This window comes from Ochotona princeps, chromosome 10 (genome assembly GCF_030435755.1).
Source record: "Ochotona princeps isolate mOchPri1 chromosome 10, mOchPri1.hap1, whole genome shotgun sequence".
NCBI lineage: Eukaryota > Metazoa > Chordata > Mammalia > Lagomorpha > Ochotonidae > Ochotona > Ochotona princeps.
Window position 1 is genome coordinate 19507923 of NC_080841.1, and position 23232 is coordinate 19531154.

Genomic DNA, 23232 nt, shown 5'->3' on the forward strand with positions numbered 1-23232 from the left:
CCAGTTCTAATCCCGGCAGCTTCACTTCCCATCCAGCTCCCTGCTTGTGGCCTGGGAAAGCAGTTGAGGACGGCCCAATGCAATGGGACCCTGCACCCACGTGGGAGACCCGGAAGAGGTTCCTGGTTCCCGGCTTCGGATCAGCGCCGCACCGGCCCGTTGCGGCTCACTTGGGGAGTGAATCATCGGACGGAAGATCTTCCTCTCTGTCTCTCCTCCTCTCTGTATATATGACTTTGTAATACAATAAATAAATCTTTAAAAAAAAAAAAAGAAAAAAAAAAAGAAAAGATCCAGCTTTCAGAGCCTTGAGAGTTGATGAAAGAGGTGAGTGCTGGTCTGGGGAGAGGAGGGCACAGATAGAGAGCATTGGGATGCAAGAATTCCTAAGCATGCTTGCAGAGAACCAGGGTACATGTGTGCCAGGAGGGCCACCAGTCATTGCTTGGCCGTGTACTGTTACTGGTATTGCCAACTTTGACCAATGAGCCCAAGGCCTACTACACTAAGCAACCACTTTCCACAACTCCGTGTGGTCTGGGAATATTCACACCTCCAAATGCATTGATCCTGGAGAGCAACTGCAAGCCCTGAAGAGTAGCTCATCTGACCCACAGCCCCTCTGTGTCCCCAGCCTGCTATTTTTCTGGTCTTTCTGTCTGGAGACCTGTTAGCTGCTCAGTGCTACCCTTTTAAGTGCCAGGGGCCTGAAGCTGAGGTCTGAATCCTCCCAGCAAAGCAGTCCACAAACCCTCTGTACCCAGCTCCTGTCTGGCCTTCAGCCTTGCATCCTGGACTTTTCTTTAGTTTTCTCACCAAGACTCAGAAGACCTTTCTACACAGATTCAGGACATAAAAGCATCCAGAACCATTTATTCACCCAAAAAACATGTACTGGGTTCACAGCTGCAACCAGGCATGTGGGGACTCAGTTGTAAGTCAGGCAGTTGAGCTGCCTTATGGGACACAGGCATGAAACACATAGTTATCAAAGAATTAGTTTTCCAGGCAGAGTAACCTCATCTTCTTTAGCCATCCAAGAGTCATTCTTCTACCACCAAACAGCGATAATGCTAAGATACTGAGATTAAGTGCTAACATCAGACCCATTCTGGTCACTATTACTCTTTTTTTTAAGGTTTATTAAGGAGTCTTTATTAACCAAGTTTGGTGATAATAGAGCATACTAGAAATAGCAAATCACAAGTCCATACAGCAATCCAACCAATCATAATCCAACCAAATATAACCCCAAGAGGAACTGAAGAACCTAGATGTTTTCTGTTTTTGTGATTCTACCTTAATTGCTTGGCTGGGGGCTCTGTGAACTCCAGGCCTGACAGTCTGCGTGACACCCGGCAGGACACCTGGCAGGTCACTTAGGCAGACCACTCCTCAGGAAGGAGGTCCCTGGTGTTTGATAAGATTCACCACCCTATAGCCCATAAGTTTGTACCTTTTGGAAGTTGCTTGCTTCAAACCCACCAACAGAAACCCGCCAACTTGTTCCTTTTGAAAGTTAACAGTTAAAACTGACAAATCATGACTGTAAAATTATATGGAATCGTCCTGAAATGTATAAGAACCTTGTGCTGTTCAACCTCGTCCCTTTTTTTGCCTTCCTGCTCTTTTTCCACCCTGCTGTTCCAGGTGCAGCCTCAGCTACAGCTGCCCCTCCCCAGACGAGCCCTGCTGGGCTGGGCAGGAGGTGGCTGGGAGACCTAGGTTAACCTGAATAGACCACCTTTATGCCTTAGCACTGACTTCAGACTCGATGATTTTCTGGGGATTTCAAAATCCGGCACAACAGAACAAATGGTCATTACCCTTAAATCCATCCGTTAAGCTGAAGACCTATGTCCAGCTTCCCAAAAAATATAAGTTATCCTAAGAGACATGTAGCGAATAACCTGGACACACTTACAAAGCTGCAGACATTCATCCCTCCCTGGCCTCTCTACCCACATTCCATCACTGCTAGGTCTCAACTCTCCTGAAACTCCCGACAGCACACAAACCAGATGGTTACTATTACTCTTATCTTTCGAAGAACCATTTCTCCATGTTACCCACGTCCCTCCAAACTATTTTGGCCTCCAAAACAATGTGACTACATAGTCTTCTTCCTCTCATTGTTCAAATAACACAGCTGTTGAGTTTAAGAAACGTTACTGAACATTTGAGGGGGCACCAGAAAACTGCAGCCTAACTATAAACCTTAGCTGTCAGGGAATCCATCCAACATTGTAGCCTGCTCCCATGATGACCTCCCTCGCCAGCTCACAGCCTTCACCAGGTTGCTGGCATCAGAGCCCTTCTTCCTCCAACAGGAATCCTCCCCCTTCGTGAACTCATTTCTCACAACCACATTAAAACGACAGAGTAACATCTGCCTTGAGTTTCACCTTCTCCCTGCTCTCTGCCACGCATCAGCCCACATTCAGGCATCTGCAAAGACTTAATGGAGCACTTACTGTGCCTGGTGTCGTGCTCTGTGGGGATGCTGGAGCACACCAGACCAGCAAGACCCTGACTCCATGGACGAGACAGAACAGCAGGCAAACCAAAGCCAAAATCCGATCATCACAAATCCAGGCTGTCTGTGAAGTACCTGAAAAGGACATGACATAATAGATGAGAGTCTCAGCTGAGTGCAACTTTAGAAAAAAGTTGTAAGTCTCTCTGGGGATATAACACGTGGAATAAGCATGAAAGATTGAGAGTTGGATATCCCAAGCAGGCTAGATCAAGCCCCCAGCCTGTGTTGAAGGAACTTCCAAAATAGGGGCACCAAAGTGCACTGTCAAACTTTTAAACTTTTTAAAATAGATTTATTTGGTTGTTCACTTGTTTTTTTGAAAGTTACATACTTCAACACACACACACAGAGTGAGAGAGAGATCTCCCATTTTATCTCCCATCTGCTGGCAATACCTGGGGTGGGGCCAGGTTGAATGTAGCAGCCAGAAGCCACATCTGGATCTCTCTTAATGGATGGCAGAATCCCAAATACTTGGGACCATCCTCTCCTGCTTTATCAGGTAAGTTAGCAGGGAGCTGGATGAGAAGCAGAGCAGCTGGGATTCAGATTGGTGCTCTGACACAGGATGCAGGTGGCTCCGCCAGAGGATTCACCCACTGTACCACAATGCCATCATCCCATATGGACCCTGCCACTCATGTTGGAGACCTGGAGGGAGCTCCTGGTCCTGGGCTTTGGCCTGACCTAGCTCTGGCCATTGCAGGCATCTGGGGAGTGAATCAACAGATGGAAGACCAATCTCTTTTTATTCTCTCTCTGTGTCCTCTGTAACACTTTCAAGTAAATGAATTTTTCAGAATTGAGCTCATCAGTCAATATAGCTATATTTCAAGTGCTCAATAGCCCCTGTACTAGTAGCAAGCATGTTGAACACATCAGATACGCAACGTCTCCATTCCTGTAGAAAGACCTACAAGGCGCACTGAGGGAGTCTCATTCCATGAAACTATTGAAACTCATCTAGGAGAAGTTCAGAATCTTGGTCACACACTAAAATCACCCCCAGAAACTCAGAGTCCATGCATTTTTGAGAACTCCACACACTGGTGGGTTTCAAAAGCTCCTGGGATAATTCTCAGATGGTGATGAGATTAGAACCACTCATCCAGAGATCTGAAGCTGAAGGACAAAATAGATCGCTGGAGGGCCCTAGATCACTTCAACTTTAGGGCAGTGACCCCCAAGTACGGCATGCACATTAGAATCACCTACAGAGCTTGAAAAATTACTGATGCCTGGATATTTCTGATTTAATTGGACTAGGATCCAAACCAGCTTTGGAAATTTTCCAATCTCCTAATATGATTCTAATGTGTGAAGTTGAGAACCGCTAATGGATACAGGAGGCCTAGGAAACCGATATAGTAAGATGAAATACAAGTAGGTGTAACCTCAAGGAATACAGCATTCAATGCAAGAAGAGAGGCTGTTACTTTTATCAGCAAGAAAACTTTTCCTAGAATTATTTCTACTCGAGATAGCTTTTCATTGTCCAGAACTGGGTCATGTGTCCAACCCTAAGGCTACTTACAGAGAAAAGGTATAGAAGCCTGAGCTTAGATGACTGGCTCTTAGAGGGTCTCCCTAAGACCAGCTGCAGCCACACCACCTAAGAACTTCTAGTAAGTGCAGATTTGGGGAGCCTTCTATCTGTGTCTGTATCTGGTTGAAGGGGAAAATGAGCTCCCTATGGTCTCTTTACTCAGGACACTAATCCCACTCATGAGGGCTCCATGCTCATGACCCAGCCACCTTCCAGAACTCCCACTTACTCACATCACCACATTAGTAATTACATCTCAACATAGGGATTTTAGGGTGATAGAAACACACTGTAGAATTAATGCTTCTCAAACTTTAGCATGCATCAGAATTTTTAAAGCACAAATGGCTACTCCCTTATCCAATAGGTTTAGAGTAGGCTCCCAGAATCTACTTATCCTAAGTTCCTGGATGGTGTGGCTGCTGCTGGTCTCAGGGACACCCTTTGACAGCCAGTGATCTATCCTCAGTGTGCTGCTCCTTTGCTATATAAGCAGTCGGACTGGGCATGTGACTCAGCTCTTGCCAATGAGAAGAAATCTTGGGCAGAGATACTAGCAAAAGTTTCCTTGCCAATAAAACAGAAGTTAACAAGGTTTGGAATGATTGCTCAATTGGCTATTCTTCCCCCTGCAAGTGCCAGGATCCTATATGGGCACCAGTTCGTGTCCCAGCTGCTCCACTCCCCATCCCTTGCTCTGTTTGTGACCTGGGAAAGCACCAGAGGATGGTCCAAAGCCTTGGGACCCTGCACCTGCATGTGGTAGACCCGGAAGAGCTCCTGGCTCCTGGCTTTGGATTGGCTCAGCTCTGGCCATTGCACTCATCTAGGGAGTGAACCAGAAGACAGAAGAGCTTTACCTCTTTGTAAAGCTGCCTTCCCAATAAAGACAAACAAATTTTAACAACAACAGCAACCAGAAGTAACAGCCTTTCTTCTTTGTATGTTGTCACATACACCATAGTGCTTGAGACCAAGGTGGCTATTTTGGGACAATAATACAAATCAGACTGTGACAAGCCTCAATGTCATGCATATCATATTAGGGTGATGGAAAGAACTTTAATTCTTAAGCATCTGAATTAACAAATTCTGGAGTCCATGTCTTGTGAAATTGTATATTTTTACAATCATTTCAGCCATTAGAATTAGATTTTTTTATTGCAGACCAAAGCATTCTGTCTATCAAAACCTCCTAAGTGAGCCAGAATAAGATAGGAAGGGAGCTTTGTAGTGAAGGACTCCAGGACGCTTCATCCATGTCAATGTGAGGTAACGTAGAGCAAACGAGGACTGATTTGGTGGTTGGACAAAGAAACTCTAGTCTGATTCCTTCCATTTTACTGATCCAAGATGTAAAGAATGAAGAAGAGAGGAGAAAGTGAGTAGGCATACCTCTCAAATATGTAAACAATATTAAAAACAAAATGAATTGGACCCAGTGCAATGGTTCAGCCGTTAAATCCTTGCCTTGCATGAGCCGGGACCCAATGTGGGCATCAATTATTGTCCTGGCTACTCTGCTTCCCTCCCAGCTCCCTGCTGTGTGGTCTGGGAAGGCAGTGGAGGACAGCCCAAAGCCTAGGGAAACTGCATCTGCATGGGAGACCCAGAAGAAGCTCCTGGCTCCTGGTTTCAGACCGGCTCAGCTCCTGCCATTGCAGCCACTTGAGGAGTGAACTAGCAGATAGAAGATCTTTCTCTTTGTATCTCCTTCTCTCTACAAATCTTTTCCAATAAAAATAAAACAATTTTTAAAAATTTTAAGTAATAAATTTTTAAAGCAATGTGTTTTTTTTTTTTTTTTTTTAGAAAATAAAAGTAGTCAACTTGGGAGACATAGTAAATTATGGCTAAATATTCATCTGAGATTTGTGGTCTGAAGTTCACAGAAGGTAAGAGGCAGTCTGGTTGGGAGGCTAAGTGCTTCAGTAGAGGATCCCAGAGAGCAGATGGTGGACTCCAATCATGGTTAAGCACTTCCAGGTGAACATGAAGAAACAGATCAGGGCAAGGAAGTGCCTGCATATCTGCAAGCAAGCACGTGACGATGGACCACTGGGCCTAATCAGCACTCCCCATTCTGGTGAGTTTGTCCCAGTCCTCTTCAGACTTTGAATGGGCTATCTCCACTCATCACACACAGCAGGAGCTCTGAGCATGCGGCTTCTATTCATTTTCTGTTGATCCATAGCAAATTACCACAAAATACACAGCTTATTACAATGTCTATTTATTTATTAGCTCACAGTCTGTACTGTAGAAACCCGGGCACAGAAGTTCAGGATCTTACAAATATCAACAGGTCAGACAAGCCAGGCAGGCTACATTGTCATCTGGAGCTCAGGGTTTTCTCTGAAGCTCATCTAGTTGCAGAATACCCCAGCACCTTGTGGCTGTGGACTGAAGCCCACTCTCCATCTTGGCCCCCCTCACCTTAACTCCCCCACCCCACAACCCCCTCCCCCCCACTACCACCTAACACATCAAATCTCTTCTTCAAGGGAGAATCCAGATGGGGGGGTCTCTCTAATTAATCAATCCTTGAACCCAGCTGAGCCACATGATATAACCTATTAGGGGTGCATGTGTCCAAAATCCCTGGATTAACTGGGCAGAAGCAATAGGGAGCAGAAACCCTGGGGGGCTTCTAAGGATTCTACTAACTGTAATGCAAATGAACTATTTTTTTAAAAAAGTAAATAAGTTTTTTTTTTAGAGAGAGAGAGAGGGAAAAAAAAATCCTTCATGTCCAGAAGGCTCCTGACCTAGATGCTAGGTGTAAGGGTAGGGAATAATTTGTGACACACGCCCCATCAACTGAACTTCTCAGGGAGCTGGTTCAGGAGAGCAGACCCATCAGATCATGGTGTCTCCCCTGCCTCACACTTCCACCCTTTCTTTTTTATCTCTAAGTCCTCATGGGGTAATCTCTCTTACTGTAGAATTGCTGTAGAATTCCCAACTGACATACAACTGTCTGATGGCCATCCTAGCCTGCATGGCCCATAAACAGCCCACACTCAACACACCCAGGACAAATCTCAACCTTTTTCTCACCAAAATGTTCTCTTTTCATCTCCACTCCTGGGAGTCACCCCAGACTTCATTCCTTCCTGCAAGCAGAAGTCTGTCACTTTTTCCTGTGACGTCACTCCAATTTGTCCTTCCTCTTTCTACATAACCTTTACTTGAGCCCAGTTTCTTGCTGATTTACTGTAACACTGTCCCTCTAATATGGCCCTACTCTATCCATCTTCCACTTTGCCTCATTAGCAATCTGGTAGCACTGTGTAGCTTAAAATTCATCATTGTTTGTTATTGCCTATAGGACAGCCAAACCAACTGAAGATAAATTGATGACTGTATTTTACGCACAACCATGAACTCCATATTGTACTAGCTCTGAGAATATCCACATGGTAGGTTGAGAGCTGCCCTCATAGAGTTTACAGTCTCATCATGGAGACGTACCATAGTGTTATCAAAGGGAAAGCGAGGACACTATAGCAAGGGAGCTGGCCTGATGTAGGTGGGAGGGAAGGTCTCCCTGCAGAAGAGAGAGGACAGTGACCCTGGAGGATGAGGAATGGTCTTCCATATGAGGGGAGGAGAGCAAAGTGCTCCAACGGGAGAGAACATCAGGGAGGCAGAATGTAAAATGGCAGAGGAACATAGCAGTGTGGCTGGCACCCAGAGGGTGAAGGTTGAGGGGCATATAATGAAGCTGGGAACATGAACAAGTACAAGATCATGGGTGGACCTGGAGGGTGTGTATGTTGCCTGCGTAGAGACAGTAATACAAGCCCCAGGAGGAAAGTGAATCACTGATAGAGGGCATGAAGAGTAAGAAAAGCTCCAGGATTGAGTCCTGAGAGATGCTTTTTACAGGTGGGAGGAGAAGAAAGGGTGAGGTGTGTCCGGTCTATGGCAGGTATGTCCCAGGACAGGTGGGATGAGTGCTCCAGAATGAGGCTGCTATGTCAAACATGGTTACGAGTGGAAATGAAAGGCTAGGAGGCCAGAGTGAAAGGAACTAAGCCAAGTTGCCAAGTCTTAGGCAATTTCAGCTCCAAGGCTCCAAGCCAAGAATAGTCTACTATGCCTAAAATAATCTCCCAACAGAGTTTTAACTGGCCATTGCATAATCCCAGGGCTGCCATTTAGGTCAATGTAATTTATATGGATTGGGCCCCTGTTAGATGTTAGCGCCATGAAAGAGGAAAGCATTTGGCCTTCCACAGAGATGAGGCCAGTCCAGAAGGAACAATGGGAGAGCTATATGAGAGTTGCACAATCGGGCACGATGAGCCACAGGAGTCGCTGAAATTCACAGAAAGAAGGGATCAGAGTGTGCTGCCATGGGCAGTGGTGGTTTCTCCAAGCAAACGAACCTGAATTTGGCCTCAAGGAAGAATGGAAGACAAAGAAGATTGAATTTCAAGTAGGAAGAAGAATATGAGTAAAGTTTAAACAGATAATAATTGAACAATTCAACGAATTGTTTCCTGGCCTGTGAAAAACCCCTCTGTAGAACAAAAGGGTTTTTATAAGGGAAGCAAGAGGGGAAAAACTCAGATGAGTAGGGAAGATTGGCACACACAATGCCTGAATTCAATGCGCAGCAGGTTCCACCTGCAGAACTCAGGAGTTCCTCATGCCGGAAATGGGACATTACCTGGGCTTTGAACACCGACGCAACAATTTTTAAAAAATGAGATTTTAGAAAGATTCAGTTGGTGATAGTGTTTGAGATGGGCTGGAAAGAAGGGGGCTAAGAAGCCAAAAACTGTCCCCCAGGAAAGGTGAATGCTTATTGGAGCGCTCATTAAAATCTGACCGTATGCAAACACCCTGAGTGTGATCCTTCGCTAGCCAGGCTCCACAGTCCAACGGGAAGACAACAATTAACCCCATACAGACCTGTTATGGACCTACTATGGTAGGAAACTTAGTGGGCACTGGGAGTTAGGTAGGGAGCAGAACATAGTCTCAGTCCTCCTGAAGCTAATCCTCTGATGCTTTGAAGACAGCAGGAAGCCAAGCCAACAATGCTGTCATTGTAACAGGTAACAAGAACTACGAGCAAAACTCTGCAACAAACTTGAGGCAACATGACAGCCTGGAGTGGGCGGGCAATGTCTCTGCCAGAAACTGCCACTAGATTTCAAGCTTACCAGAGAAAAGGAAGATGTCATTGCTATAAATGAGGACACTAAGAGGGGAGACACAGAGGAATACAGAGGTGGAATTCTGTCTCCTGTACCTTCAATTACCAAGGCCCAGCTATCGGGCCAGCTTTCTACCACCTCTTCTGCCCTTGACCCCTGACCTCACATTGCACCTTCAAGATTCTTCCTTCCAAAGAGGACTCTGGAGTTCCTAACATTTCGGGGGAAGGGACTTCGAAAACAACAAAATTTTCAGGCTGGCATTTCCCACTTTCTACAATTGGTAAGAATTAGATAAATCTTAGATACGGTGACTATCAGGAATACAACTCAATTTTGCAACAAAAGTACTGTATGACCAAAGGGAAAAAATGCCTCAAGACCAGAAAAAAAAAAGCCACTGGGTCATTCTATGACGGATCTTCAGTGTGACGCAAGTGTTTTATTTCTCTTCAAGTGACATCGGACCAGTTAAGATATGAGTTTAGTTTCTAGGTCCTGCCTAGCCTCCCCTACCCTCAGAGCTAAGTTCTCTTTCTCCACCCAGACAAGAGGAGCTGTGCTCAGAAATTCCAGGCATGAGCTAATGCTGGATTCCTTAGCCTCGTCCATCCATCATCCGTCACCCAAACCAGGGACACCAAATCCACCAGTGACCTCAGCCTCTGGCACCTGCTGTCCCCTCTGCCCAGCCCTTGTTGCCTAGCTGGTGAGACCTGGAGGTGCAAGTCAGCTTCTCAAAGCAGGAAAGAGGGGAACTCTACTGGGTTGAGGACGTGCCCACAGAGCAAATCACAGGAAGGGGGAACTCCCCGGCCAAAGGACAGCCTCCTGACCCAGGGTCGTGTATGGCCTGCATCTGCGGAAATCCAGACATCACTTCCCTTTCTGGCTTGTCAATTTTGGAGTTTTTGGTTCAAAGCTTGACTGACTCACCTTGGGGGTGGGGCAGAAATCAAGTGAAAGCCCTCGTACCCAAGCACAGGTCACAAGTTCTTCCAGAAGCAGCCAGCGTTTGAAATTTAGATATAGGAAAAGCTCACAATTCACTCTGCCAGTTATTAGACATTCATCCAAACCCACAAGGAAGAAAGTGAAAAGATCGATATTAAACTTGGCTCGGACTCTTGTTTCAGACTTGTCCTGCCTGCTCTGGTTAAAAGAACGACACGCTAGGGACACAGTCCTGCAGGGAGAACCCTCTGCTTAGATGCCGGTCACCCTGACTGCTTGGGTCTGCACCAGAATATAAAATTTTAATTAAGCAATTTAGGTAACCTTGAACAATCACACAACAACCCTTAATCACCTCACAGCAGAGTCAAAGGGTGACTTTGTCCTTACTATTGATGTTTCTGACTGGATCGTCTGGGAAATTGCCTCAGACTCCAGAGAAAACGGACTGAGAGTGTCTCAAAGGGCTAAAATAGTTGATCTGTGAACCAGCCCTTCCTTGCTTGCCCAGCTCAGCCCCACTGAACTAGAAGGCTAGTGCAATATTGCATCACCGACCTCCCCAAGTCTCTGGCCAGTCTGACTTCCCCTTCCTGCCCCTGCCCTCTGCCTTTTCTTGCTTATAGGCCCCTGCCCTAGTTCCCTGGCCTTTGCTCTAACTTGCTGTCTCGGGTATATGGATGACCAAGGTTGAACTGCAGCCCCCCCCTCCCCCCCCCCCCCCCCCCCCGCACTCTGCCAGCGGAGCCAATGTCAAATCCAGTCCAAACCAACCAGAGCACTCTCCTCTATCTTGATTCCCCACAACGCCTCCCTCCCAACTGCCCATTTCACATCTTTCACTTATAAACTGTGTTCACTGGCACAGTAAAGCTAAAACGAAGAAGGGGCAACAAATTAGAGGAGCAGGAAGCCTTTCCCTTCTAGGCCGGCAGACACAGCCCCCTCCCATGCTAGCCTCGCCCAGCAACCCCCCAACCCACTTTGCTTCTCCAGTGGACCTGGAGACAATCTGGACTTCAAGGCTGTTCCCAGAAACAGAGTACCTGTTAGAACAGCCTGGAGGCAGAAACTGATGCTCAAGTGGCACCTCTGAACAGAGCCAATCACGAAAGAGTACAACAAGCTCTAGCTGCTGACTCCAACACCTGCACACCTGCTCTAATCCCCACCCCATCCCTCCCAGGGTCCCTCTCCTCCTCTCCCACCCATCTCCACACACGTGGGAAGAGGACAACCCTTCTGAATAAACCTGGAAATTTCCTTTAGGTAGAAGCCCCCAGATTCCTACCACGAGGGGTGCCCCACCTCAGGCTCTCTGGGACGGGCAAAGAAAGCTGTGAACCCACCTTCTCCACAAAGAGGGTGCAGTCAGGACTAGAAATGTAGGATCACTCACACACACACACACACACACACACACACACCGCCTCGAGCTAGGGTCACCTGCCGCCACGGCTGTGCCTGGGTTCCCCCTAGCACGCAGTCGAGGCATGCACAGCTCTGGGTCACCTCTGCCAGGTCCCTCCCCCATCCCTGCCCCTCTTCCTCCCCCTCCTCCTTTCCCTGGCGCTTGCAGCAGGGGCCCCGGCCAGGGATCTGGGAGGCGGGTCTTGGAGGAAAGATATAAGCGGCCCCGGACACTGCCAGGTGCCGACTGCCTACTCGACATCTGAAAGCGCTCAGGCTTCACAGGAGGAGCAGGAGGACACGAGGCCGGCCGGACCCACGGACGCGCTGACCGCCGCCTAAGTGAGTCCCAGCCCGGGCGCGGGATCCCCTGAGTAGCCCTGGGAGCTCCTCCCGCGCGCAGACGGAACTGTGTCTCGGCAACTAAGATCCCCTTCCCTCTGCTTCTGCGCAGGTGGCCCCAGTCCCCCAAGCATGGAAGCCGTACAGGAGCTGCTGCCTCTGGCCAGGGAGATGCTGGCGGCGCGACCCCGGAGCAAGCTGGTGAAGCTGTACGTGCTGGGCGGCGTGCTGGCGCTGGTGGGAGCGGTGATCGGCCTGATGGAGACCGTGTGTGGCCCCTTTGCCATCGCCAGCCGTCTGCGGGAACAAGAGGCGGCCGCCGCGGAGCTGCGGGCGGCCCGGGAGCGACGCGCGCTACGGGAGAAGGGCAAGCAGCCCGTGGCCACGCTCTTCAGCCGGGCCCTCTCCAACCGGCTGCACGCCTCGTAGGCTCCGCCGGGAGATGGACAGAGACACGCCAGGGGTGAGGACAGGAGGCAGGTGCTGTCTGACTTCTGAGAAGCCAGTGACACCCGGAACCGACCTAGCACGGGGACGAGTTCCGGTTGAGTTTTTGCTGCTGTGCAGCACTGCGTTGTGAAAAAAAGTCCAAAACAAGTTGGCTTTGAGCTCTCCGAGTGCACTCAGCATTGCGCGCGAGGGAGGAAGGAAGGAAGGATGCTTTTTATACTATTATTCTTGTTGTTGTATTACAGAAAGCACCATTTTGCATTTTAAAATAAAAAAATGTTTTATACTAGTGCTGATAATCTAATTTCCCGAGAGTGGCCTGGGCTGGGAGCGAGGACGGGAATGCAAGTCACAAAGAGGTGTCCCTGTCCACTAGGGAGGGAGTGGCTTCCAGAGGATCAGACACCACTGCTTCCCACCCACAGGCTCTGATCACACTGCTGCTCTTATCATCATTGCTTACATGTCCACTGAGGGCTCTTCCTTGCTCCGGGTCAGGGGATGGAAGAAATCTGGAAGAGGTCTTAGCATTTTAAGATGAGGTGAAGGCACTGGCAACAGGATCAGTGGTAACTGAGTGGCTCCAGAGTAGAAGAGCTGTTTGTCCCTCACACCCTTGTACGGAGGGTCCAGGAGTTGATACCACTTTAGTGACAGGTTGAGAAAAAGAGCAGAGAGCAGTAGGAGGGAGGGGGAAAGAGAGAGAATGTGAGTGCCAGAGAACAAGGGAGCTCTCTGGTAGTGTAAGAGGCAAGCTCCCAGGAACAGGCCTCTATTCCACTCCGCTTCCTCCCCAAGAGCCCAGGTTACAGGCAAAAGCTCCAGGCTAGAAAGGGAAAACACAAAAGACCAGTCAGTTATCACCAACTTAAATCCTCCCTTCTGGCCCTCTAAGGAGCCTGCTGAGCTAACTAACTTGGTGGATCTACAAGACTTGCAACCAAGGAGTCCAGGGATCTAAAAGAGGATGACCAGCAGCCCAGGGCTTGAGCCTGAAGGCACTTGATGGCACTATCTTTGCATTTTAGTGTTACTACCCTCCCCAACTACAGACAACTTTACTCCAATCATCAACTCCACAGTTCTGCCAAATCACAATAAATAAATAAATGGCTCCAGGCATTGCCTGATAAGACTGTTCCCCAATCACTCCCCTACACACACACACACACACACACACACACACACACACACACACACACACACTGCTCTCTGATCTCATTTCTCTGAATTCTTACAGGGCTTGGAGCCTGGGTCTCACTCTGGAATTTTTCTCAGTTGCTTTGTGGACAGGGCCCTGGCCCTCATGATAGAATCCAGAAATCTGTCACGTTCCAGATCCCAGGTCGATAGTCCACTCCAGATAATGACCTTATTCTTTGATCAATCCATTGACGATGTTAGAGCAACAGTCGTAATCAGAAGGGGAACACTGCTAAGAAGTCTAGCTGTGAACCAGTGTCAGGAGACATTTCTGGCTGTCTGGGAGTGATACCTCTGTGGGTATCCAAGGGTAGACCCCAGGGATGCCGGTCAAACTTTAATTTTAGATTCTCTCCATTGAGAAACTGAGTGAGAAGGAAGGAAGGGAAAGGGTTTGACAACAGCTTGAGAATCTGAGAATCAAGGTTCTGAAATGGTCTCATTAGACCATGTCTGGCTGTGGTGGAGCACAATGAAGTCCTCCCAAAGTTGGGACGAAAACTGTCCTTGGCTCTATACCATTTGGCGGTTTCATCAACAACCTAGGAGGGAAGGTTTGCTTACCAATTCTCTTAGTGACTCAGCCCTGGGAGAACAGAGCCAGGATTTCAAACAACTCAGTAGGCTGGAAGCAAGAAGTCAACTTGCCTAACACTGAACAGAGAAGACGCAGCACAGAACTCATGGCCGCAGAATTAGGAAAGCTTATTCTAGCATAACAACAGCTAATGAGGGCCAGTGACAGAGCTGCTGAAGCAAGTTAATGCTTCAAGTATCATACCCAAAAGAAGAGAAGAGCTGTTGGTGTTGACACATGATGCAATCTATCAAGCTGAAAAACAAAGAAGGTAAATCAGACTGCTTGGACTCTCCTTCCGGTAGACCTAAAACATTGACAAAGCTACTGAGGAAACTGTCTCATGTCACTTAAATTCTTTCTTCATTCATGAAACAGTATCTTCCTTAGGAATTAATTTTGCAAATTAAGTAAGATAGCATACACATGATTGTTATTATGGTTTTGATATTTTGAGACTATTTCTTAAGTTGATCTAACACTTTCGTCTGTTAGAAAATACCTTAACCTGGTGGATAAACTTAATAGTTCTCAAAACTAGTAATAGTAAGATATCTCTTATTTACCTTGTTCTTTATAAAATACCATAAAACCTTTATCCATTAATATAAATACATGGTTTTATGCTATATCAGATACCATCTTGCACTCCGTATAGTCTAATGAAAACAAACAGTAGTTATCAGCAGTATTTGTGAGTCCCCACATTCTTAGGAAAAATTTGAATTTTCTTTAGTCCAGTCACCAGAAACAGTTCAAAGCATATTGGTTCTATCAATGACAGACCACCTATCATCAAGCTTTTTAAAAGTCAATAACTGGGGGCCCGGCAGAGTGGCCTAGTGGCTAAAGTCCTCGCCTTGAAAGCCCCGGGATCCCATATGGGCGCCAGTTCTAATCCCGGCAGCTCCACTTCCCATCCAGCTCCCTGCTTGTGGCCTGGGAAAGCAGTTGAAGACGGCCCAATGCACTGGGACCCTGCACCCGCATGGGAGACCCGGAAGAGGTTCCTGGTTCCCGGCTTTGGATCAGCGCATCGGCCCATTGCGGCTCACTTGGGGAGTGAATCATCGGACGGAAGATCTTCCTCTCTGTCTCTCCTCCTCTCTGTATATCTGGCTGTAATAAAAATGAATAAATCTTTTTTTTTTTTTTAAAAAAGTCAATTACTTTTGAGAATCAGCCAATCAGGAATAGACCCACACCATCAATTATATCTTAGAGTACCAACCAGTCAACAAAGAATCATGCTTCTGTAGATGGTGTCAACCCTTATATCTTAGAAATTATTCCAGTTCTGGACCTTCATGCTTCTCCAAATCCTTCAGCTGTGTAAGACCAGCAGTCCACTGTTGTAAGACACTGTGGGGTAAAGTTCACCCTTCCTGCCATCGGCAGGCGGTTCCGCCATTTGTGTATTTATTTCAGAATTTTGGTAGTGCTCTCATCATTGTTTGACAATTCTGATGGTTCTGCCATGATTGCTTTAATGACTTCTATTTGGAAGGATTTCAGGGACCCCCTGAACCAATAGGTTCACTTAGGACTCCTGAACCCTAACCCCATTTGTCCAACAATCTGAGCTCTGATGAGCTTAACTGAGCTCTCATTGCCTCTATCATTTGTAATCTAACAAGTCTTCATAGAAGATCATTCTATCTAGCTTTTAATATAATTAGAAATAATGGCTTACAGGTACATGTTCTTAGAAATCATCATACATTCCCATTTGCACCATGAATTGAAGCAGCTCAGAGCCCTCAGCAGAAGCTGAACAGAAGCCAGTGGCCTGGGCTAGGACTTGCCAACCTCTGGAATAACCAAATGAGCTGTCTGTCCTTAGAAATTACCAGTCTTGGGCATTCTGTTATAGTAACAGAAAGCTGAGTAAGACAAGCAAAAAATTTCAAACTAGAGATGAAATAAAAATGAATATAAATGTTAGGAAACTTTCAAAGAGTGGCTGGGCAGAACTCTATCTAATATGGCCCAGTGCCTGGCACAGAACAGGTACTCCCTAATACCAGTTGAAAAACTAAATAAATGGATGGAGAGAGTGACTATTTTTGCTTACGGTGGTTCATGTCTTGGTTTGGAAGAAGTCACATGGGTGGGGTATGAAGCTCCAACAGCAATTGATGTGAATCAGGGTAGAATTATTGTCCCAACGTACACAGCCCTTATCCCTCCTGGATCCCACTGTGGACTCCCCTCCACCATATACTCATTCATAATGGGTTATAAGTGACATAAATAATTCCCTAAGGATTAGTTGATCATGGAAAAAGGTATGGACACTCAGGCCTCACAGAACACACTGGATTGCTAGTGTCTCTCCTGACGCGGGAAGGAAAATCTGCCCAAACTCAGTTCTTGTTTCAGTGACTTCTTTCAGGCCTCGCCAGGAATCTGAGCATGAGCTCCGGCCCAGGGAGCGGGGCAGGGGCTCTGTTTGGCATGCCCCTCCCCTCCCACATTTAGTGCTAACAATAGTAATGGATAATTCTCCAGGGCAACCAGGACCGCTTCCAAGCATTGCCATCCTGGGCACTAGCTTGGGGGCTGCTCTGTCCTTTGGGGAGACCTGATGCCTGATGCCTAGGACTGGCCCGGCCTGGCTTCCCTTTGGGGCTCCCTCTGCAGGCGTCTCCAGGGTTGCCAGCTTGGTCCCCCCCACTAAAGGGCCTTCTTCCTTGGCCTGGGTTTCACCTTCTTGTATCAGGTGGCACACCAGCTGGTTGCAGTCCCGAATCAGGTCTTCTGACTCCTCCCAGAGACCAACCAACTTCTGAGCAGGAAATCCTGCCCCGCCCCCAAAGAGTGGGAAACCGCAAAGGAAGAGATGAAACAGAAGGAAAGGCAGAGGAAGAGGGAGAGAGAAGAGAAGCGAAGGGAAAAAGAAATCAATAGAAAGAAGTCAGACTTGTTTGAAATCTCAAGGTAAGGCTTTTCACATCACACTTTATATAGCAGTATGACATTTGGGCTAGGGCTTAATGCTTAGTACGTGTGTCCCGAAAGGCTACTGAAACAATAAGTCTGTTAAGATGATTTGGGCTGGGGCAGGGGGGAAAAACTGGGGCAGAAGACAAATTTCAATATCAAATGCTGGTCAAAAAGAAAAAGTGCCCAAGGAGCGTTCAAACACGTAGGAGGGGGCGATGTGAGAAGACGCAGATGGAGTTGGACGGATGTTACTGGCGCTGAGAGTGTTCCGATCATTTTGGGATAGAAAGTTAAGTTAGAGCAAAAAAGTTGTCAAAACAGTGTTAAAAAATCTGCATGTTCTTTCGTAATCTTACAAAGATTGCAGGTCGTAAGCATTTTTTTTTTTTTTTTTTTTTTTTTTTTGGTTGTTGAAAGATCAGCTTTAAACCGATGACAGACACAAACACTATGCTGCATCTTGGGCTTGGCAAACAGGGCTGCTAGCTGCATGTTGCACACAATTGTCAGCTGGTTTACTAGCCTTGATATGCATTTCTGGAGCTTTAAGCATGGCTGATTTTAACTCAAGAGACTGTTCAATGGACCAGGAGAGGCTTGAGTTTGTCCATCAAAAATTCCACATGAGCTATTCACCTGGCCCTTAATCCCAGACCAGCCAGGCTGCTCAGGACACTGACCTTTGGAGTCTTAAAGGGGCCCATCCAGAGAGAATCCCAAGGTCAGGGAGTTAGAGAAGCCCTGACAGGAAAAGGAAATGCCATTCCCCACCCTCCCCATTTACCCAAAGCCTTGCTTGCCATCAGAAGGCGGCATCTTCCAGAGCACTGCCGCGCACTGATCCAGTCACTTGGAGGGATTAAAATAGCTGGGCACATGCTTCAGACAGCCTCTATAGACAGTGAGGATGTGTGCTCACAGCAGTTGGCTTTAAGAGTCCTGCTCCTCCAACTTTCCCAACAGAGCTTAACAATACATCAGAGTTGCACTTGAACTACTCTTTGATTTGTTGTTGTTTTAGTGCCATATTTCTCTCTGGAGTTTGTGTGAATTAATCAGAGCCGGAAGCTCAAAGGGGAGTGGGAGAGGTCAATAGAGATGAAATGATGTCCCTTGTGCTTTCACTTGTCAAGGTTTGAAAAGAATTGCCTTCCCCTCTTTAATGCAATGTGAAAGTGAAATTCAAAAACCTTAGCTCTTTCTTAACCCTAACTTTGGTACAGCTGAAAGCTCCCTGCACCCAGTGTCTGAACTGGAACAAATCTTAAAAGTAATCCAATTTAATTCCTCCTGTTGGCCAAGAAAGGAAATTGAAGCTAAGACAAGGAGAGGGCCCAGCACAAGTTCACGTGTGCCACTATTAGAGCAGGATCTGGGACACGGTTCACCTGTTCCCGCCCAGGGGCCTTTTCAGAAATCATTCAAACTTCACAGGAAGGTGCCCACACAGCAACAGCTCGTGAACAGAGAACCTAGGCATTACATAATATTCAGTAACATTAAACTACCCTTGTTAGCTATTTAAAAAGTCAGTTATTCAAAACAGTTTGAGTTCTAGTTCATATGATATTACGATATTATCACACGGAGCTAATTCCTGCAACCTGGTTCTTTACCGTGAGCCGAAAACACCAGATGCAACGAGGTATCTTAGGAGGTTTATTCCAGTGGGGCAGGAACAGGGGTGGGGGTGTTGAAGAGGCAAGGAGGAAAAGGGGAAAGGGAGGTGGGGAGGGAGGCCGGAAGAAGAGAGAGACAGAGCCACACCTGGGGGCCTTTTTGTCTGCAAGTTGGGGAGGGCGGGGGGTGGAGGGCGGGAGGGGGGAGGATTGGGAGGGATTGAGGGCAGGCCCCAGGGGATTGGTGCCTGCAGGTGAATGCCTAGGGATGATTGGTGAGTGGGCAGGGTTGGGGAAGATTGGGGGGTGGGATTCTCAGGTGGAATGCCAGGTTACATCTGATTGGTGGATGGCTAGACTGGTGTGAATTTGAGCTGTGAGGAAGAGGAAGTGGTGTAGGGTCCAGGGTGGGATATTCGAATAACTCCTTACAACCCTCAAGTAATCCTTGCCTGGCAGAAATAGAATAAATAAATTTTGCTAATAGTAAAGGTGTTCCACAACCTGTTTTACCACAGTAAGGAGACCACAGTGTAGAAAGACTTAAGGCAGGTTTGTCTAGATAGAAACAGGATATTCTACCTACCATTGACTCAGCATTGTGTTTGTATTGTCTTCTCATCAAATCCTTGTCATATTTTCATTTTATAAATTTCACTTTTTTTTTTTTGGTGGTAAAGAATTTATTTCCTTGAAAGACAGAATTTCAGAAAGAGATGGGGAAACAGGGATGGAGATCTTGCATCTGATGGTTCACTCCCCAAATGGCTGAAGAGACTGGGGCTGGGCCAGGCTAAAGGCAGGAGCTTGGAACTCCATCCAGGTTGCCTACATTGGTGCAAGGGCCCAAGTACTTGAACCGTTTTCTGCTGCTGCCTTTCCAGGTGCATCAGCAGGGAGCTGGATCAGAAGTAGAGTAGCCTAAACTCAATGTGGCACACAAATGGGATGTCAGCAGTATAAGTGGTGGTTTAACCTACTGCACCACATTGGCCCCAGATTGTGCTTCAAAGTTTGCTCAGATTCAAAAGGAATAAGATACTATTTATGAATCCTTTGTTAATGGGCCTGGGTCACAGTCCGTACTAACATGGACTTTAACAGTTTGATGACTGCCATGGATTCTACCTCAACAGGGACTCCTGCTCTAGCTAACTCTTTATTTTTTTTTTCCCCTAAGATTTACTTTTATTTACTGAGAAGACAGAGTGAAATGGACAGAGATCTTCCACCTGCCACTTCATTCCCTCAATGGCCGCCATGACGGGTGCTAGGGCAGCCAAAGCCAGGAGTCTGGAACTCCATCAGGAATTCCCCTTGGGAGCAGGAGTCTACGGATTTGGGCCATCCTTCCCAGGTGTGTTAGCAGGGAGCTAGATTGGAAGCAGAGCAACCAAGACTTGGACTGGCATTTCAGGCGGTGGTTTAACTCCCAGGGCCACGCTGCCAATCCTGCTCTAGCTCTCTCTGCTCACTTGAAGTTCTTCTGACATAGCGTGCTATTTCTAGACTCCCCACTTGAACACATGCAGGTCCCTGTGCTTCCAAGGCCTCTCCCTGGACTTTGGCTCCATCGCTCGTACTTCATCGTCACGTTTTAGCTCCAGGACTTCTTCTTACATAACCCACCCCGCACCTCCTTAACATTCTGTGCACTTTTGTTGTAATCATCACCCTCATGTGAATTGAAATTTATTTGCATTTTCTCCTTTCATCTGACTACAATCTCCTTGAGGTCAGATGTCCCATCATTCTTCATCTTTTAGCATCCCAGAATTTAAATCAAGTTCCAGGTTTATATTATATTATGTTTGAAGAAAAAAAAAACTAGATGAGTGAAAAAATCCCGAAATCTCTCCCTCCTTTCCTTCCATTAAAGTCATTTTTAAAAGAGTCCCATGTGGACAACTTCAAAAGAAAAAGATGTCACTCCTTCCCAGGCAGGCCACTCCTAAAAGGCCACCTGGGGTTAAACATGTTACTCTAAATAAGCATTTCCATGTCTGTGAAATACGCTGTTCTCAAGGGGGAGGAGTTGTGTGTTCTGAACCATGCATATGGGGATGGAGACACTGGCAAGTGACAGAGGTCAGCACCCTTCCAGGAGGTGGAAAGTGGACAACAGGGCGGGATGCTTCCAACCTGAGGCTGCTGAAAAGCCCAAGGATCAGCTTCGGAAGCTCAGCCAGAAGCCACGCCGCTAAGAGGCTCCTGGGGATCAGGGCTTTGGGAAGTTCCAAGACCAAAGGGAGAGATAGGAGTGCAGTCAGAGAACACACAGCCTACCACCAATGCCAGCTGTTGCAGCAACACCAGTGCCAGCTGCTGCACCAATGCCACCAGGCACCACAGAGGGTGATGCTTGGGGAAGTGACATGAGAGGTACTCTCCATACTGAAAGACAAGATTCTTCAAGCTGCCACAGGCAGAATGGCCCGGTTTCTACCTGTCACCACCCACCCCAACCTGGCCCACAACTACGCAGAATGCAGGAGTCAGCTCTGTGGAAAGGATCCAATCAAAGAGAGAAATCCTGGCAGTGCCCAGCATGGTGGCACAGCAAGTTAAGCCACAGCCTGTGTCAGGGGCATCCCCTAGCAGAGCTCCAGTTTGAGTCCCTAGTGTTTCATTTCTGATCCAGCTCCCTGCTAATGTACCTGGGAAGGCAGCAGAAGACAGCCAATGTACTTGGCCCCTGCACCCATGTGGCAGACCCAAATGGAAGCCTGGGCCTGGCCCCATGTTGTGGCCATTTGGGGAATGATCCAATGAACGGAAGATCTCTTTCTGTTCATTCCCTCCCTCTGTCACTCTGCCTTTCACATAAATCAATCTTAAAAAACAAACAAAAACACCTTTTGATTGGTACCATGGTATAACACGATAATTCTCGGCTCCAGCATCCCATAGGGATACCAGTTCAAGTCCCAGCTGCCCCATTTCTGATTCTACTTCCTCTTGATGGCCTGGGAAAAGCAGTGGAAGATGGCCCAAGTGCTTGAGTCCCTGCAGCCACATGGGAGGCCTGGAAGAAGCTCCGGGCTCCTAGCTTTGGTCCTTGCCAGTTCTGGTTGTCGCAGCCATTTGGGGAGTAAACCAGCAGATAGGAGATAGTCGGTAACTCTTTTTTTTTTTAAAGATGTATTTATTTTTATTACATAATCAGATATACGGAGAGGAGGAGAGACAGAGAGGAAGATCTTCCATCTGATGATTCACTCCCCAAGTGACCGCAACAACCGGTGCTGCGCTGATCCGAAGCTGGGAACAAGGAACCTCTTCTGGGTGCAGGGTCCCAAAAGCTTTGGGCCATCCTCGACTGCTTTCCCAGGCCACAAGCAGGGAGCTGGATGGGAAGTGGGACTGCTGGGATTAGAACCGGCACCCATATGGGATCCCGGTGCGTTCAAGGCGAGGACTTTAGCTGTTAGGCCACGCTGCCGGGCCCACTCTGTCTTTTAAATAAAACAATAAACCTTAAAATTATTTTTTTCTTCAAATTTTCCCAAAATAAAAGAGTCACCTTCCTTATGGAATGGACCCAGCAGGTGCCCCACACACTGCACCAAAGCGTGTCATTGGCAATGTTAGAGGCCCAGGAGGCTCACAAGCATTCCAGGCAGAGAAAAACAGTCACAAACAAGCATCAGGAATCTGAACAGAAATTAGACTTCTCAGAGTTAATACTGGAAGCTAAAAACGGAAATGCAGTATGGCCATGTCTTCCAATTCTGAGAGGGAAAACAAAACAAAACAAAACAAAACACCTCCATCCTAGAAATCCACACTTAGCCAAAAACACCAAGGGGCAGGTGAAGCAAGGACATGCAGACCGGAAGCGCCTGCCGGTCTGCATGTGGCCAAGGAGTGACGAAGGAACACCCACATAAAGATGCTAAAAATGTGAAATATCATTCCTGCACGCCAGGCCTCAAAATAAATTGCCTGCCATTCATAAGGAAATCAAACAGGCAAGAGAGAAGGAAGAGTCCATCCTGGGCAATGTCAAAGAAATGTCCTCAGAGAAACTGCCCAAGTACCCAGATCTCCCGGCAGACATGCAGTGGATACAATCTATCTGTGTTTTATAGCTCCTGTCAGGGAGCCGGTAAGGAAGAAAATGAACCAATCGAACCGGTGATTATTAACTGCAGGGGAAAAGAGTGTGGAAGAATTGCAACGACAGCACATGACAGAGCTAGGCTGTAAACATCGAGTCCTGATCCTTCAAAGAGTGGTTACTCAATGAATGAAAGTTGCAGCGTTCCAGCAAGAGGAAGCTACGTGGGGTACAATGAGTGTTGTGTGCAAAATTCCAATATTCTTCAGTCGGAAAGCACTGAGTAAATTCTAAACTTGCAAAATGAAGAAATACCAGAAAAAGTGCATTATTTGAAAATATGGAGTTGGTTCCCAGGAAGCAAAAATAAATTTTTAACTTATTAACTTGAAAGACACAGCAACAGACACAGAGA

General features: G+C 47.1%; 2 protein-coding genes across 2 annotated transcripts in view; one reads left to right on the forward strand and one right to left on the reverse strand.

Moving 5' to 3' along the window:
• LAMB3 (laminin subunit beta 3) overlaps positions 1-23232 on the reverse strand; it is a 161306-nt gene that overhangs the window by 48614 nt on the left and 89460 nt on the right. The window lies entirely within an intron of this gene.
• Positions 11888-12708, forward strand: G0S2 (G0/G1 switch 2). The gene has a single exon (XM_004578683.2). It carries the CDS (start codon positions 12095-12097, stop codon positions 12389-12391), a length of 297 nt encoding a protein of 98 aa, XP_004578740.1. The 5' UTR covers positions 11888-12094; the 3' UTR covers positions 12392-12708.

What these genes read in the sequence shown, in the direction of transcription:
- G0S2 (XM_004578683.2), top strand. Translation starts at nt 12,095, where the DNA reads ATGGAAGCCGTACAGGAGCTGCTGCCTCTGGCCAGGGAGATGCTGGCG.